This window comes from Bactrocera latifrons, unplaced genomic scaffold (genome assembly GCF_001853355.1).
Source record: "Bactrocera latifrons isolate USDA-ARS-PBARC rearing strain unplaced genomic scaffold, ASM185335v1 scaffold_20, whole genome shotgun sequence".
Classification (NCBI taxonomy): Eukaryota; Metazoa; Arthropoda; class Insecta; order Diptera; family Tephritidae; genus Bactrocera; species Bactrocera latifrons.
In genome coordinates, this window is record NW_017535519.1 from 218,918 (window position 1) to 235,577 (window position 16,660).

The following is a 16,660-nucleotide window of genomic DNA, read 5'->3' on the forward strand; positions in this document are numbered from 1 at the left end:
TATATCTGACTCTTTTAGTTTTAGGACTTACAAACAACCGTTATGTGAACAAAACTATAATACTCTCYTTAGCAACTTTGTTGCGAGAGTATAAAAAATGCATGCATCAGCTTCTTTGCAAGATATGGTCGTATGAAAGCATTCCCGACAAAAAGATGGACAATCAGCGCCAATCATCGTGGGATAAGCCTACTTGATATCGCCTATAAGTTCTTATCGAGCGTAGTGTGTGGAAGACTAAAGCTCACCGCCATCAAACTGATTGGACCTTATCAGTGAGGATTCAGATCTGAAAAATTTACAATTGAACAGATTTTCGCTATGCGCCCAATTTTAGAAAAGACCCGTAAAAGTCAGATCTACGCACACCACCTCTTCGGCGATTTTAAAGCCGACTACTACAGCACGGAAAGAACTCTATGCCACTGTGCCTTAACTTGGTATCCCCGCAAAGCTAATACGGCTGTGTAATCTGACGTAGAGCCAAACCAATAGCTCCGTCAGGATCGGTAAGGATCTCTGCAATCCGTTCGATGCCAGGTGAGGTTTCAAACAATGAGACTCCCTATCGTTTGACTTCCTCAATATATTGCTGGAGAAAATATAAGGAGCTGCAGAGCTAAATAGAGAATGTACAATCTTCGATAAGAGCTGCTGATGTACACCGATGATGTTGATATCATTAACCTTAACAACTGCGCCGTTTGTTCTGCTTTCTCCAGTCTATATAAAGAGGCGCCATATAGCGAAAAAAGAAACGACTGACGCGCTGTTGTTAACTCGGCTATAACCGCGTATGCGATATCCACGCCAGTAACGGTAAAACATATACTGTCTTTATAATACCACCGTAATAAAAATCGAATTCTCTATTGGCAAAAAGCGGAGACAATCGATCTTCACAAACATCTCTTGAGGCGGCTTTTTCACCAGCAAAATCATTTGCCATAAACAGCAACAGTTCGTTTCAGGTTTCTGTCTTGTTCAGCTCTTGTGCCGGCTCACCGTGATTTTCATTCCATGACCATTTTCATTTGACGTTGACAGAACTAGCGACTTCTCATCACCAGCAATAAACCTTTTCTGAAATGGAATGAAAAGAGACTTAAATGTGCGTGACGCGAGAAGTTATGCCGCCATTATTAAATGATACCAGGCTAACAAAAGGGGATAGTACGAGCTACTTTAGACTAATTTTAGACAGGAAGTTTTCAAGGAAGCCAAACTAGGATAAATATAGGATATGATAAAGAAAACTTAGCACTAGCTAAAGCACTTTACACTTGTAGCAAGCTGGTTAGACCCAAATGTGGACTTACATTTCGGGTAACTCATTGGCTTTACACAACTTTTGTAAGTTCGCTTATGATATACTGTGTATGGAAAATACTCGGCTGTAATAAGGGGTGTTATAAGATACTTAATAAGTTCCCGTTACTATCCAGTACTACGGATTTTTGTAATCCTGTAGAATTGAACTTAAATTCGGTTCCAAATATTGCCGTACCTTTCAGAGAAGAGTGGGGAAGGGACGAGGAGGACAAGGACGCAAGGATGCGTCTCGGTACGGATGCCTCCAAAGTAGATACGTGAGTGGTAGGCGGTGTTTTCTCTGTTAAACTAGACACCAAGATCGTCCTCCGTCTAACAGACAGCTGTAGTGTCTTCAAAGTGAATATAACAGCAGTTAAAGATAGATTTCTTATCAGAATAAGGCGTGTGCACACAAAAAGAAATATAGTGATATATACAGCAGCTATAAAGTCACTAAAGTCTTTTAAAGTTTAGTGGATATAACATCCTATTTCACGATAAACTTGTAATGAGTTCTAGGACATTGTGATATTCTTGGTAACTTGGTAAAGCAGATTAATTACCCAGCACAGACACCACCCTACAATTAGTCTCCGGTAAAGAGGGTTCATAGTACAAGTATATTATATGCTTCTGGGTATTTGTAGATATTTAATAGTCAAACAACTTATAAATATAACTGAGTCTCGGTGGAGTCAATTATAACTTGCTCAGCAAGCAAACAAAAGTGGCATAAATAAAATATGGGGCGCCTATGCCGGCCCTTTAGGCTTGTTATAGTTTCTATAGTTGCTATAGTTTCTCTACCTATCTCCGTTCTTCTTTAACTTTCTTCCCAAATATATTGTACAATTTTATTTTTTCCGTCATGAACCAGTACAAGAAACTATTCACCAATCAGTCATTAACGACTCGAAATCAGTAATTACCTGCACACTTGCCATTAGCAGGTCAATTACTTTGCATTTTCACCAATCAATCAGTCATTAAAGCTTTATCGGCAAACTTGCAACACGCTCATTAGGCAAACGGCAGTCAGCATGTGGCGCGCAACGATAACAACGAATTCTATTTAACTTAATGGTGCACAACATGTGCTGGCGCAATACAAGCCAAAGCTGAGTCCACCCACGGCAAGTTGAATGCCCTTTAAACATTCACACAACTTCTCCATTACTTCAAAAGGCGCAAGCTCACTCCAACCATGCTGGTGTTGCATGTTGACGGTAGTACGTGGCATAAGCGGATATGCTACAATAGCCACTGCTCAACCCACAAACTTGACGTACCACGCATCAAATGCGACTGCTGCATGTCAAACAGCACGTGCTTCCTGCAGGCGTCTGCAGCAACACCCACACATGCGAAAACTGGCGGAGAGCAGCACAATCGGTGGCATGCATAATATGCATTCTTTAATTCGTCGCGAAAGTGTCTGGCTGGCAGGCTATGTGGCTGTGTAGCGTGCATTCATTTGTGTTTGTGGTGGCTTGTATAGAATTTAAGTTACGTATACGCCGTGTGTTGCTAATACATGCAAATTTTCCTTTCATTCACTTTTGCCTTACTTCATTTTTAGATTGCATTGTTATCGTTTATCTTTGCAGCCACATTTCCATAATACATTCGCATGCGCCTGTGTGGCTGTGTGCGTGTGTGTAGTAATAGTATTCAAGTGCAGTTCTCATAAATGCGTTTCATTAAGCTGTGTTTAGACTGACAAGCATACTTAAATTCTTAAGACTAAAACTTAACAAATGCAATAAAGGACTTAATAAATTAGAGAAAATAACGTCTATTACTTTAAATTATTTCAATGAACATTAGTACTGAAATAAATGAGTTGTGGGAATGACTGTGAGGATTGGGGAAGAAAGGCTAAATATTAATGAAGCTATGATACTCTTGACAAATATAAAAATGTCCATACATGAACTTAATTACTCATTAATTATTAGTTTAGACTATGTTTCAAATATGAGAAGTTGAAATATTTCACCTATATGGTGCCGAAAACTATTAGATGAGGACATACAAATCATCGAAGCTCTTTCAGCTTTTCATAATACGCTTAAAGAGGCTAATTTTGAATTAAGCTAGTTCGCTAATTCAGCTAAACGCATTTTCTTCTTCTTTACTGACGTAGACACCGCTTATGCGGTTATAGCCAAGTTGATTACAGCGTGCCAGTCGTCTAGACGCATCAGGATGGTACAGAGGGTCGATCAAACGTGGTCAACAGTGTATCTTTGCGTTTAAAAAAGAAACAATTTAGTAAAAACTTGGTCTAAATTTATACTATATATTTATATTTATTAATTCATATTTTTTTTGACTTCTAGAAATGCCGTGACGTTATGTTGCGTGTGCGCAACGCACATAAATAGAACTGTTCAGTACGAATATTACATTGATACACCATTTGTAATTTTTCTTTGCCTTTTTGTGAACGTCGCTTCATATCGATGAGATACGTTTGACTATTTTTAGTGAGCGATTCAAAATTTGTCTGACAAACATATGTCCACATATAGAAAGGTGTTCTGTAAGGGGTTCAGATATAAAGGTGTGAAAGCCTAAGGATATCGCTTCCGAATAAAATTTAAATTTAGCTCGGTCTCTCATACACACGGCACATAGAATGTTTTAAAATATAACGTCGCGTATACGCGACAGAGAAAGGAAATGGGTTAAATCTAACGAACATATAAAATGCTTTCTTTTGACAATGCCAAGAAAATTTTTGAGTAACTCAGGTGACAGACTGACTTTTCTTTGTTTCCTTGCTTGAAAAGACCGATGAAAGGCAAGCAGAGGGGATCCAAGCAGCATGCAAGTCGGCTCTCAAGGCTATTCCGCAGAATGCCTCGTAAGCCTTCAATGCTTGGGAATCGCGCTGCTTCAACGCCGAAGGAGCCTACTTCGAATTTTTTTAAAGAATTGTAACGATTGGTGCAATAATTTTTTTTTAAATCGAGTCCGCTCTATTACTTTCCGGACAAATCCTCTACTATATGAATGAATGAATAGTGATGCACTGCGACCTTTGGTCTATTGTGCCCTCTCCTTGCTCACACTGACTCGCCTAGACCCCTCCCTACCTGCTCTTTCCTCTTTACGGAGCAACTCCTTCATGGTATGGGGACCCACGCCCGTAAAGGGTTCGGGTCCTACCATTCATTGCCGGCTATACCGTTGTGACCAGGCGCCCAGATTAGGTGTACCTGGTTTCTTTCCGCAAGGCTATTCAGCCTCTCCCTACACTCCTGCACTAGCAGCGATTTGATCTCGTAAGAGGAGATCGCCTTTAGCGCCGCTTGACTATCGCTGAGAATGGCTATTCGCTCAATGCGATAGTTACGATGGAGGTTTATTTCTATACACCGGCTTATGGCGTAAACTTCTGTATGGGGAGCCTACTGCGTGGGCCCACAATCCTTGCGCCGATTCCTTCCGACATTTTCGATCCATCTGTGTACCCCCATATATCATAGTATTGTTCCTCAGCAACAGTTCGAGGTTTGAGTCGTTCCAATCGTCTTTGCTGCTGAGGGTAACCTTAAACTTTTTACTGAGGTTAACCTTTTTGGTAGTACTATTCCTCGGGAGGAGGGCCATTGGTAACTCGCCACTATCATTTCCATCCTTTGGTATGATACTACTTTACCTTTTCCACCCAACTCTGCCGTTATTTGCAGAAGGGTGTGTTTGGCTACCAGACCGATGACCAAATGAGGCGGAGTAAGTTCAAGAAGAACCTCCAGTGCTGCCGTTGAACAGGTTCGCATTGCGCCCGTCATGCATACACAGGCAAGCCGCTGTAGCTTCAGCAGCTTTGTCTTGACCGATGTTTGTCACGTTACTGAGACCCAGGCTACCGCCCCATATGTGATTATCGGTCTCACTATCATGGTGTACAACCATCTAACTATCMTTGGCTTTAAACCCCAGGACCTTCCTGCCAGCCGATTGCACACCATTAAGGCTTTTGTCGCCTTGACCAGGGTCAGGTTAGCGTGCTGCTTCCACCTCAGCGTGGAGTCTAGCGTCTCACTACCCCCCAGGGAGAGTTTCCTAAGACTCGGTTGGGTCCTGCATCTCGTAAACGGGATTACTGAAGTCTTGGAGGGATTGATATTTAGTTCAACCTCAATACACCACCCTTTCGCTAGGTTGAGACCTCTTTATTAAAGTAATAAAAATAATACAAGCTTCTGAAAGTGAATGACAAATGAAGTCCGACAAAATATCATTAAATTCACTGCTTTTTAAATTGACAAAGGTTTAATAGAAGTGAAAGCCAAAATTCAAAAGAGAAACTCAATTCACCCATCTAATACCGATATAATTTGCTACATCCCTAGACGTCTTTATTGACACAACATATTTCTCCAAGGTAAAGCAACTTTAGATGATTACATACAGTTACACATAAAAGTATAACGTCATGCCATAAAACCCATTAAAACGCTAAAAGTCACAGTGGGCTTAAAAAATTTACGATGTTGTTCACCTGTGTCAGCAAACATGCCGTAATCCACCTGTTCACGGATCCCTGCTTGCAACCAGACAAAGAGTCAACAAACTTCGTTAATTGAATGCCGCACAGGACATGCGAGAATACACAAGGACACGCGCTGTGTGGGCAAGTGTGTCAGCTGCTGAGCTAGTGTTATTATTTTTGAAATCGACCATTTGCAGCAATCAAGGCATTTTTATTTTACGAGCGCCCAGAAGCTGTAATATAATTCTTTTATTTATGAGCTAACGGCAATACATTAAAAGTAACTGACGGCTGAAATTTTTAATGGTTCATTAAATTTGACAATTGATTTAATTTGTTTTTTGCTGTAAGTGATGCATATACTCGTATAAAGGAATGTAGGTGATGTAAAGTTCGTTGAAGTGTTAGGTTTTTTGATAATGTAATTTTTGCTCAAGGGGTTTGACCAGTATGAAGCCCTAAAGAGGATTAACTTTCACAATTTATCCTGAAGGATAAGGAAATCTAATTTACATATACATATGTATATATTTGATTGTCAAAAAAGTCTTGCGGTATTTTCGCTAGTTGGCGCTGAGAGCGCGTTGTTCTAGTTTTATTCGTCGCATCGTGTCATGCTATACCTTTTTGGAAAGCTCATTTCACGCGCTAACACGTGTTTGTGTTTGTCGTTTCTTTTAAGTCATTCGTGAGTTATAGCGTCGCAAACATGGAGCAAAATAAAGAGAAAATACGGCATATTTTACAGAAGTACTACGATAAAGGCAAAAATGCATCTCAAGCCGCCAATAAATTTTGTGCAGTTTACGGACCCGATACGGTTTCCATTTCGACCGCACAACAATGGTTTCAACGTTTTCCTTCTGGTGTAGAGGTGGTCGAAGATGCGCCACGCTCCGGAGGCCTGTCGTCGAAAATTGCGATGAAATCGCTGAATTGGTCGAAAGASACCGGCATAGTAGCAGCCGTAGCATCGGCCAAGAGCTGGGCATGAGTCATCAAAAAAAATTTTATGAACAATTGAAAATTCAATAAAAATACCGCAAAAATAACGCAAAAATACAGCAAAAATACCGCAAGACTTTTTTGACAACCTAATATATATGTATATTGCTCATGACATTCGGTACCGTCCCTCTATCACGTCCTTATTTAAGTTTTTGTTTTGTTCATGCTTTTAGGGCCTTTCCCTTTCCCTACTAAGAGCCGCTATTTACCTCCCGGAAATGTAGTCGCCTTATAGGGTCCCAGGTACTAGGCTAAAGCGTTGAATGACAAAAGCGCTTAAAAGTACTCAGCGCATAGAAGGAGTTACGCCTGGCACAGCAACTTAGCACTAATGGAAGGCCTGCAAGGGCTTTAATGGTTCGATGGCAGCCTTGGCATTAATTCATTAGCCATTTTGCCAGACATATATCTTTAGGGCTATCCTATGGTAAAGCTGATTGAATTTCAATCTCAGAAGTCTGAAATGAATAAAAAAAATTAAGAGGAAAAGTTTTTGTTAATAATATTGATAGATATTAAACATTTTCTTTATCTTTTTTTACTTGCAGCCACACTTAAGTCAACAAAAAGATATTAAGCTCAATTTTCGCAGCCTGCAGGTGCATCCACTGCCCCATTGGTTACAACAGGCTATCCATTTTTAAGTAAAGACGTCTAAAATGGCTGAACAACAGAAACTGTCGTTATGTCCACGGTTGGTAGACTACATGGCTATTGTGGGTGCACGTACTACTCCGCCCATGCCGAAAGGCTTGACCGGCAATAAAACGCCTCCTGTGCAGGTGAGTCGGAAAGTGTAACAATTAAACATGTTTCAGGTTCTACTACAGCTGGTCTTCCTCTTCCCCTACTTTCCCTGGAGGTTACTGCGACGATTAATTTCAAAGCTGAACCTAGCCAGCGTAGCCGTTGTCTCTTAATTAAGAACCATAAATCTTCTCCAGAATCTTTCTCCCGAAAACTCGACTCATCAGATGTTGGCGTGTTGTTGTCGTTGTAGCGACAGTATCAGATGTTGTAATAATTCATGCCGTTGCACTATATAGCAGAAAGGAGATTATGAGTGACTTTTGGAATTTGAGCTTTGAGTTCGACGAGAAAGGATTTTATTTACTCAGTCCGAAGTAGCACTTAAGGGACAAGTTATTTAGCGTTGGATTTCGAGGCTGATTTTGTTGTTGGTGTTAATACTGATTTCGTGATGGACGAAATTATCTAAGATTTCGAAGCTATGACTGTCAACAGTGACGTGTGAGCCAAGTCGTGAATGCGACGACTGTTCGTTTGATGACAGGAGATATTTCATGTTACCCTCGTTGACTACCAGAACTATTTGCTGCGCTTCTTTGTCCAACCTAGACATAGCAGAACTAAGGGCGCGGTTGTTATGGCCAACGATATCGATGTTATCGTCGTACGCCAGCAGTTGTGCACTCTTGTAGAATAGTGTACCTTTTCTATTCAGCTTTGCAGCACGAATTATATACTGTTGCAGTAGATTGAAGTAGTCGTATGTTAGGGAATCACCTTATCTGAAACCTAGTTGGTATTGAACGGCTTGGAGAGATCCTTAATAAGGTCCAATCAGTTTGTTGACGCTGGGCTCTAATCTTTCACTAAGTGCGCTCGAAAGAACTTGTAGGGTCTCCCTTTTGTGTATTCCAATCGTTTTACGTGCTTTCGTTCGATCATATTCTACAAAGAAGCTGATGCATGCTGCTTATAAATCCTTCGCCGCCGTATTTGAATAACTCAGCCCACACTCCACGGGTAATTGCTATTCGAACTTCTTCATGGTTGGCCAGTGGGACGTCTGTTCCATCATTTCGTGGTGTTATGATTTCACTGCCATTCAGCAGGCTGGAGAAGTGTTGCCTCCATAATTTCAGTATGCTCTGGACCTCAGTCATTAGATTACCTCTACAAGAGTATGTTATGGTCTTGAAACCTTTTGTTAGTCACCGCACCTTTTTGTCGAAAAAGTTCTGAGATTAAACGTGCTTCATAATGATAACATATAAAGATCTTTCTACTTTAAGACTTTAAACAATGATACAATTTTTAATAAATAACAATCACCACTTTTAGATACCGGAATTGTTGCGTCGCTATCCGCCCTCGGATCACAGTGACTTTCCACTCCCCCTCGACATGGTATATTTCTGTCAACCCGAAGGTTGTACCAGTGTAGGACCGCGTCGCACAGGTTCAGCAATACGTGATATGACGTCATTTGTATTTGCGCTTACCGATAAAGATTCCGGCAAGACCCGTTACGGCATCTGTGTTAATTTTTATCGACCAATTGAACGACATACCGCGAATGCGGATCGAGGAGCTGTGAGCGGCAACCACGGTGCGGCTGGACTGGGACAAAGTACAAGAGGTCGTCGTAGCTCTGCTTTCCGACGTGAGTCCTGGCGTAAGAGTATGGAGCGTAGCTCGGACTCAGCATTTAGTAGGCAAGTTAATTGTACATATATATTCTAGCATGCACATACTCATCATAAACACAAACACACCGTCATTACATCATTAGAACATATGATGCTAAACGACGTATTTCTTGTAATAGTTACGGCCTCTTAACTTCTTCTAGCGACTACAGAAGTAACGTCGCTCCAAGTGATTCGGATCGTGAAATGACATCACGACGTGATTCGGATCCGCCGAATCAGCATCATTCAGCGCATGGCGCGCACGGACACATGTCACAACAACAGCAGCAAAGTCATACACAGCAAGTGCCCAAACTGGGTTTGATGGCGCCATCTGCGGACTCGGAGTCGGGCGGCAGCCATTCGCCGTCGCCGCGTGCCTTACGTAAACGCACGAAGCTACGCAATCAATCGCTCACCTCGCTATGCATCATCTCACATCATCCGTTCTTCTCGACATTTCGTGAATGTCTATTCATACTCAAGAAGCTGATCGATGCCTGCAATGAGTCGTCATCGCCCAAACGTTTGGGCGCTTCACAAAAGCAAAATCGTGACAATGTGTGGACGGTGCTCACTGGTCATGCCAGCGCCGAAGCTACCTCGTCCATAGTGTTGCACGATGTACGCGAGATTGAAACGTGGATCTTGCGTTTGCTCTCCACACCTGTACCTGTGCCGGGCTCAACACGAGTTGAGGTATTCACTTAATAGTTGTTAACAATAACTTAATATACATATATATATATATATATACATGTTTACGGGTCACTCATAGGTTGAGGTGCTCTCACCCACCGTGCATGAGCCGCTGCTCTTCGCATTGCCAGATCATACACGTTTCTCGCTTGTCGACTTTCCGCTGCATTTGCCGCTGGAGTTGCTCGGCGTTGAGACGTGTCTGAAGGTCTGGACCTTGATTATGCTGGAAAATAAAGTGCTCTTCCAGTCACGTGATTATAATGCGCTTTCCATGTCGGTAATGGCATTCGTCACAATGCTCTATCCATTAGAGTATATGTTCCCGGTGATACCGTTATTGCCGACATGTTTGAGTTGCGCCGAACAATTGTTGCTGGCACCAACACCGTTCGTGATTGGTGTGCCGGCAACATTTCTTATGTACAAAAAGAATTTCCGGTAAGTGCTTACAGTTCATTAATTAAAGTGAAAGGGAGAAAAATAATTTGATTTTATTTTTATTTAATAATTAGCTTGCCGGATGACATCTGGGTTGTGGACTTGGATTCAACAAAGTTATCACCGCCAACTGGCGGTTATGAGGAGATACCAGCTCTGCCAGAGCCTGAAGGCACCATACTCAAGAATCACCTGAAACAAGTAAGCAATATGATAATTTTAATCGAAAAGCGTTGACAGTTTGAAAAATATGTCCCACAAGCTATTGGAAGTTTCCAAATTTCTTCACACAATGAAATTAAAAAACAAAAAAAAAACTTTTTAAAATTTAAAATAATTTGAAGAAATTCTTTAACGGTGCAGATAACTTTAAATATATGTATATTATACTAATTGTTTGCCTTAGCACAAATTAGAATTTGTTAAGGATATTATTATACATATTAATTTTGGATTAAAGGACACAGTGCAACGCTTAATGTATAAATATTTTGTAGGGAGAACCAATCCAATTTTAAAAGAGTGTGACTCGTGCTAGTCATTAAAGTTTATCTGAAACTGAATTTACATAAACAATAACAATACAAACATCTTAAGGGGCTCATCTAAAATTTGTGCAAAATAATTTATGGAGAATTGAAGCTCCGCAAACCTCGCTAACCAATTTCAGGGAAATTAAGACCGCGATAAAGAGATGCCCAACTCATCTCTCATTGGAAGTAAGAAAGCAATTGCCAAACGTTAAAACCTGCTAAACTATGCCAACTGTTAAAATTGAAAATGTTTAGACTTTTAGCAATTGGAAATGTTGGTTGTTTGAATTGGCAAAAATTTTTACTTTGTCTAATCTGGCTATAATGGAAAAAAGGTTTGCAAATTTTTGTTTAAAAAACGCTAATTTTGAGGCGTTCCTACGCTGGATTAAGTTGGACATCCCTTTATCTCTGGCTAAAGCATCAGTGAGCTCTCTGACGAAACTAATTTAAAACTTTCTGCAGTAAAGTTTACAATGAGGTCTTCAAGGCATTGACTAGTACTAGTCTAAGTTTGGTTTGGTTCACACTCAAAATAATAACCCACAATTTGTTGCATAGTGTAAACTGTTAAAAATTGTTTTAATTTTTTTGTTTTTTTTTGTAATTTATATACTTTTACGTTCATTGATGTATATACAGTATTTTTTGTACACTAATTTTATTGTCTTTTCTTTTAATATTAAATGTTGCCTTTCAGTTTTTAAGATTATTTTCTTTAATACATTACATACCATTACAAATTGTTGTTCAATAAACTCATTATGTATAAAATCGTCATTAGTATCAATAACATTGCTATTCCTAAGAAATATTATTTAAACTAATAAAATATTACTAACGCAATCGGTTCATTTTAGATAGAGGGTGAGGCGTTAAGATTAAATACTACTGTAGTCTAGAGACCTGATTGCCGAGTGTTTTTTGTTAATTGATAAAATAAAAACATTTGATATTATTACAATAAATTTTTTAACGTTTGTTTCTTTATATTTAAAGAGTACACAAAGAATTGAATTTATTGCTTTTTAAAATGTTTGTGAAGGCTGTAAGGTTTGAATATAAATAATCAGTCATTAGTCAAGGATTAGATTTTGAACGACAGCTATATGCTGTAGTGATGCAGTCTGCACAATTTCTCTGCACAACTGTCTTGGGCAATAAGACATGCCGAATGTCGAGAAGACATCACGTCAAATGAAAAAGTTTTCAGTTTATATGACAGCTGTTGTTGTTGTTGTAACGGTTCGCTCTCGATTCTCGCGAGCTCTTTGTACTCAGTGGGTGGTAGTTCGACTCCAAGCACGCCATTCATTCAGATGGAGTCGGTGAAGGTGTTAATGGCTCACTGTAAATGGCGGTCAATGCATATATGAAGTCAGTTGCGTCCGAACTCTGTTCAACGTATTGTTTTATGTCGGCAATGATGAGGACCTCTCGACGCTCTAGACAGGTGAATGCAGTGTTCTGACAAGTCTGGCCGGCCGATTGATTTGAATGTTGCCAACAACGTGGTCTCATTTATACATATATATTTTTTTATAAATTTATAACTAAAAATATTACTAAGTCTTGAGTTCAAGTTAACTTTGTTAAATAAGGGTTTCTGAAACTATATTGGACGATAATATATGTATTCACTCAAAATAATTGATCCTAACGCCACACCCATTAAGCTTATTATACTTTTGCTATCTCTTTCACGCTAACTATATCATTAATCTACTGCTATTACTATTATCTCATTCACTACATACTACATGTACAGTGACTACGTTTATTATTCTTATACAAACTATTTTCTTTTCGAAATTTTATTACATGAACACAGGCTATGCAACTTATGGATGAAGCTGGACTCGGTGTAAATATCTTTTATTTGTCATCTAACACTTATGAAAGGAAAAATCGTGAACATTTCATTAACTGTTTATTAAGTTGGCATGCGTTTTCATGAAATTACATAAGTACACGAACTTTCCTTTCGTTAATATGTATGTAGTTTTCTTTTTCTTCGGAAAAGGTTTGTGTTCGATATGCATAGTTTTGTTGATGTTTTGTAAAGAAACCTGTTTACTCTTTAATTTTAGAAGAATAAGTTATCCTATATATCGTAATTACTCTGTATTAATATAAAAGTGCTGCCATATTAATAGAACCAACTTCGTTTTTAAATGCAGCTGAATATGTATTTTTGGTTTGAGTTAGATGAAATTTGAGGCTTATTGAAGAATTACAAATATTCAGTTTTTCTCTCTCTTCACCAGAGCATAAAATGGTATTGGCGTTTACAGACAATTAAGTTCCGATAGAACCAAAAAAATCTGATTTTTCATTTGCTTTGCAGTGGGTTTTATCGCCTTCGTCTCACCTTTGACAAGATATTCGATTGATCCTCTGTTTCGCCATAAACATAGATCCAAGACTCATCGTCAGGAATAATACGTTTCAAGAGATTTTAATAGTCGGAAATCTCCGTTTTCAAAGACGTTCAAGCGATTATGTTGTTTCTTAAGTATTAGTTCCTTTATTTTGTGGACGTGTTGGAGTTTAAGGACGTCCTGGACGTTGCTATCTTCTTCGCACAATTTATATCAATCAAAAACACTTGCTCTCGACAACATTCTGATCGTTGCGGCATTAGAAATGCGATATCGAACATAAAATTTAATGGAACTTTTATGTTGAATAATTTCACTCATAATAAAAACCGCCGAATGCAATTTATGTACATCAGAAAGACAAGCCTATACTAAACAATAATAATTGTTTTGATGTGACATTTGGTACAGATGTCACTGACAGTGATTTTCGCTCAAATTTCAAATTTCAAATCGCAATCTTACTATTTATTGCCCAGAGTTATTTATATTAGTAGTGATAATTTTCCAAAACTTCAATATGGAGATGCACAGATATTAGCTATAAACTTGTTTGAAGTAGGAGTCCAACAGAAGGTTTTGTGCAGAAACTAACAGATTGAAATGCTTTTCGAAAATATATCTCATAATAAATTTGGCTCTTTACTATGTGCAGTAACTTGAAATATTCTTAATAGAAATAAGTTTAAGTTTTTACTAAATATTCTCTACAAACTCCTCTCTTAGCTTATTTCAGAAATAGTTTCTGATATAGCACTATTTACTTTGAATTTTTATTTTGTCTTTTGTTATAAAACCATTTCAAGTATCCGTTAATAAAAAAATCTCAGCGCTAAAAGCATCCATTCCCAAATCATCTATCCATTTTCAAATTTTAGACTTCGACTAAGTTTCCATATTCGATTGCTTGTCACTCCAGACTTAATTTTGCTCATAAAAACATATTTGTACCTAAGTTTTGTTTTCGTAATGTTCTTGTTACTCCGTTTAATTCAGTTGTAATAACCGTATAAAATTTCCTAATATTATTTACCCAAGAATATCCAAGATATACCCAAATACAAACACATTATATATTTGATTTGCGGGTTATTAAATTTATATACTTCCCATATCAGGCGCTATCTTCTATGTCAGCGTCCAATCAGGCCATTTCAGCACAACAGCTCTTGCCGTCGGTGCGTGACAGTCTCACAGAGCCAACTTTACTGGGGTGAGTTTTAGCAATATGAAATCAATGGAAATTCAGCACTAATAAATTTAATGTATTTTAAGGGTCTCGCAAGTGCGCTTGCCTCTCCAATCGCCCACACAGTCTGCGTATGCAAGTCAACGCAGCTCGATGTCGGCTCAAGGTTCGCACTCACGACAGCCGAGTCCAATGAATTCACCTGCTTTGAATCCATTCATTTATGGCACTGACGTTGACTCCGTAGACGTCGCCACGCGCGTTGCAATGGTACGAATAAAATGTGTGTTGCGTTATTGAGTCGGTTCTTAACCAAATTTCTTTGCAGGTACGGTTTTTCAACGCGCAAAATACTCTCGCTAACTTTGCCGAGCATACTCGTACATTGCGTCTTTATCCACGACCAGTGGTCGCCTTCCAAATCAACAGTTTCCTACGTTCACGTCCACGTGCAACACAGTTCCTTAATCAGTTTGCACGCACACAAGCTGTAGAGTTCCTCGCAGAGTGGTCATTGACACCCACTAATGTGGCCTTCTTACGGGTACAAACTGGCGTTATGGATCCAGGTCAGGTTGGCGATAAGCCCAAATGGTTTGCACACCAACTTACGCCTATACGCTTTTCTGTCTGGGATGATGGTAGCTCACTAAATGGCGCACTACGTTCATTGAAACAGTTGGAATGTCAGCCAACCGATGAAAGCGGTTCCGATTCGGAAGGTGCAGAGAGTTCAAGTTCCTCTTATTCCTCGCTTAGTGATTTTGTTTCGGAAATGGTATCATCAGATTTGTCGCCGAGTATACATGATGTTTTCGGTGCACATAATCGACCGCATAATGTGCCACAAACACTTTCATCTAATCTAGATCCCGCTTTAGTTTACCATCCACCTAGAACCTTGCAGTATCCAGAAAGCATGTCTAAGAAAATCGAGATTAGCGAAGATGAAGAAGCTCAACGCGCTGAATCGCCAATTTCATCCTCATCCAGTCGCTCCGATCTAAGTTCGCCCAGTCGCGATTCGGAATTCGAATTTCCAACTAAATCAGCAACTGGTCCTTTCGATTTAGCAGCGCCTGCGGCACAACGCCTTGAGGCGACGTTGCGTGCTGCGAGTATTGATAACGAAGCCACTGAAGCTGGAGAACCAAGAAAATCTCCGGTATCCGCACATAAACAACAGCTACAACATCACCAACAGCAACAGCAGCGTCATGCTGGCGAAGCAGATCACAGCGGCGTTGACAAAAAGCGTCCGGTAAATCAATTTCCAACACTTTAAATATATTTTTGTAACTCCACTACAGTAAATACATATTTACAGCCTCCAATAACACCACCTGTGTCCAATATTCTTGCGCGCACCGGCAGCTCTGGTTCAAGTTCGAGTAGTCCTGGCAGACAGGGTTCACAAGGCTCACTTTTTGAAAATTTCGCTTCGCACGCAAAGGAGCTGGTGCGCGAAACAACGCGCCAGAGCAGTCAAGAGGGTCTCTTAGCTCAAGTGGACAAAGTAAGTTTGTAGAATATTGACTTTTCTAATACTTGAGACACTTTCTAAAATTTTTCTGCGATTTTTTTTTTAATCAACCGGGGCCAAAAAGAGTAATTACAGCAACCAAAAATTAAAGTTGTTTGAGTATTCTTCTCAACATTTGAACGACAGCTTCAATCACTTTTTTAGAAGATATATACATATATGTATATCGAACAACAAGTCAGTGAGCTTTATAAGCTAATATGTAGAAAACCTTTATTATTATTAAAACTTATATGATTGATAAATCTTACGCGAAGATTTTTTTATTAAACCGAGCGTTTGGAGATTTGCGCCAAAAGGCGACTTTTGAATAAGTAGGAGCATAATCACTGATTTTTTTCAGATTGCAATTTACAAGAGTTCTTTAGTTTCGCGAGACAACTCGAGCTCTCCATCTGCAATGCATGGTTTTTAACTACCAAGGCATCATTCCCTTGAACAGCGCTGGTGAAGGCATTCGATGTCTGTCCGTTTTTAAGTCTTCTCGTACGATTTTGTTAAGCAGAGTGTTAGTTAGAAAGCTTTCAGTGCAATTGATCATGTTATGATCCAAGTTGATTTCAGTGCCCTATATTTTCTTAAATATGGCTCCGGTTTTKTTATATATATT

The 16,660-nt window shown here is 39.4% G+C and overlaps 1 protein-coding gene across 2 annotated transcripts in view; it reads left to right on the plus strand.

The window, feature by feature from the left end:
- The window catches only part of LOC108968035 (MAP kinase-activating death domain protein), a 78,035-nt gene that overhangs the window by 29,749 nt on the left and 31,626 nt on the right, over positions 1 to 16,660 (plus strand). For both annotated transcript variants that reach the window (XM_018931780.1, XM_018931781.1), the window contains exons 2-11: positions 7,375 to 7,608; positions 8,915 to 9,288; positions 9,366 to 9,963; positions 10,043 to 10,404; positions 10,479 to 10,605; positions 12,769 to 12,801; positions 14,437 to 14,531; positions 14,594 to 14,777; positions 14,836 to 15,768; positions 15,835 to 16,023. In XM_018931780.1, the coding sequence (XP_018787325.1) occupies positions 7,486 to 7,608; positions 8,915 to 9,288; positions 9,366 to 9,963; positions 10,043 to 10,404; positions 10,479 to 10,605; positions 12,769 to 12,801; positions 14,437 to 14,531; positions 14,594 to 14,777; positions 14,836 to 15,768; positions 15,835 to 16,023 (3,018 nt within the window). In that variant the 5' untranslated portion in view covers positions 7,375 to 7,485. The remainder of the gene's footprint in view (positions 1 to 7,374; positions 7,609 to 8,914; positions 9,289 to 9,365; positions 9,964 to 10,042; positions 10,405 to 10,478; positions 10,606 to 12,768; positions 12,802 to 14,436; positions 14,532 to 14,593; positions 14,778 to 14,835; positions 15,769 to 15,834; positions 16,024 to 16,660) is intronic.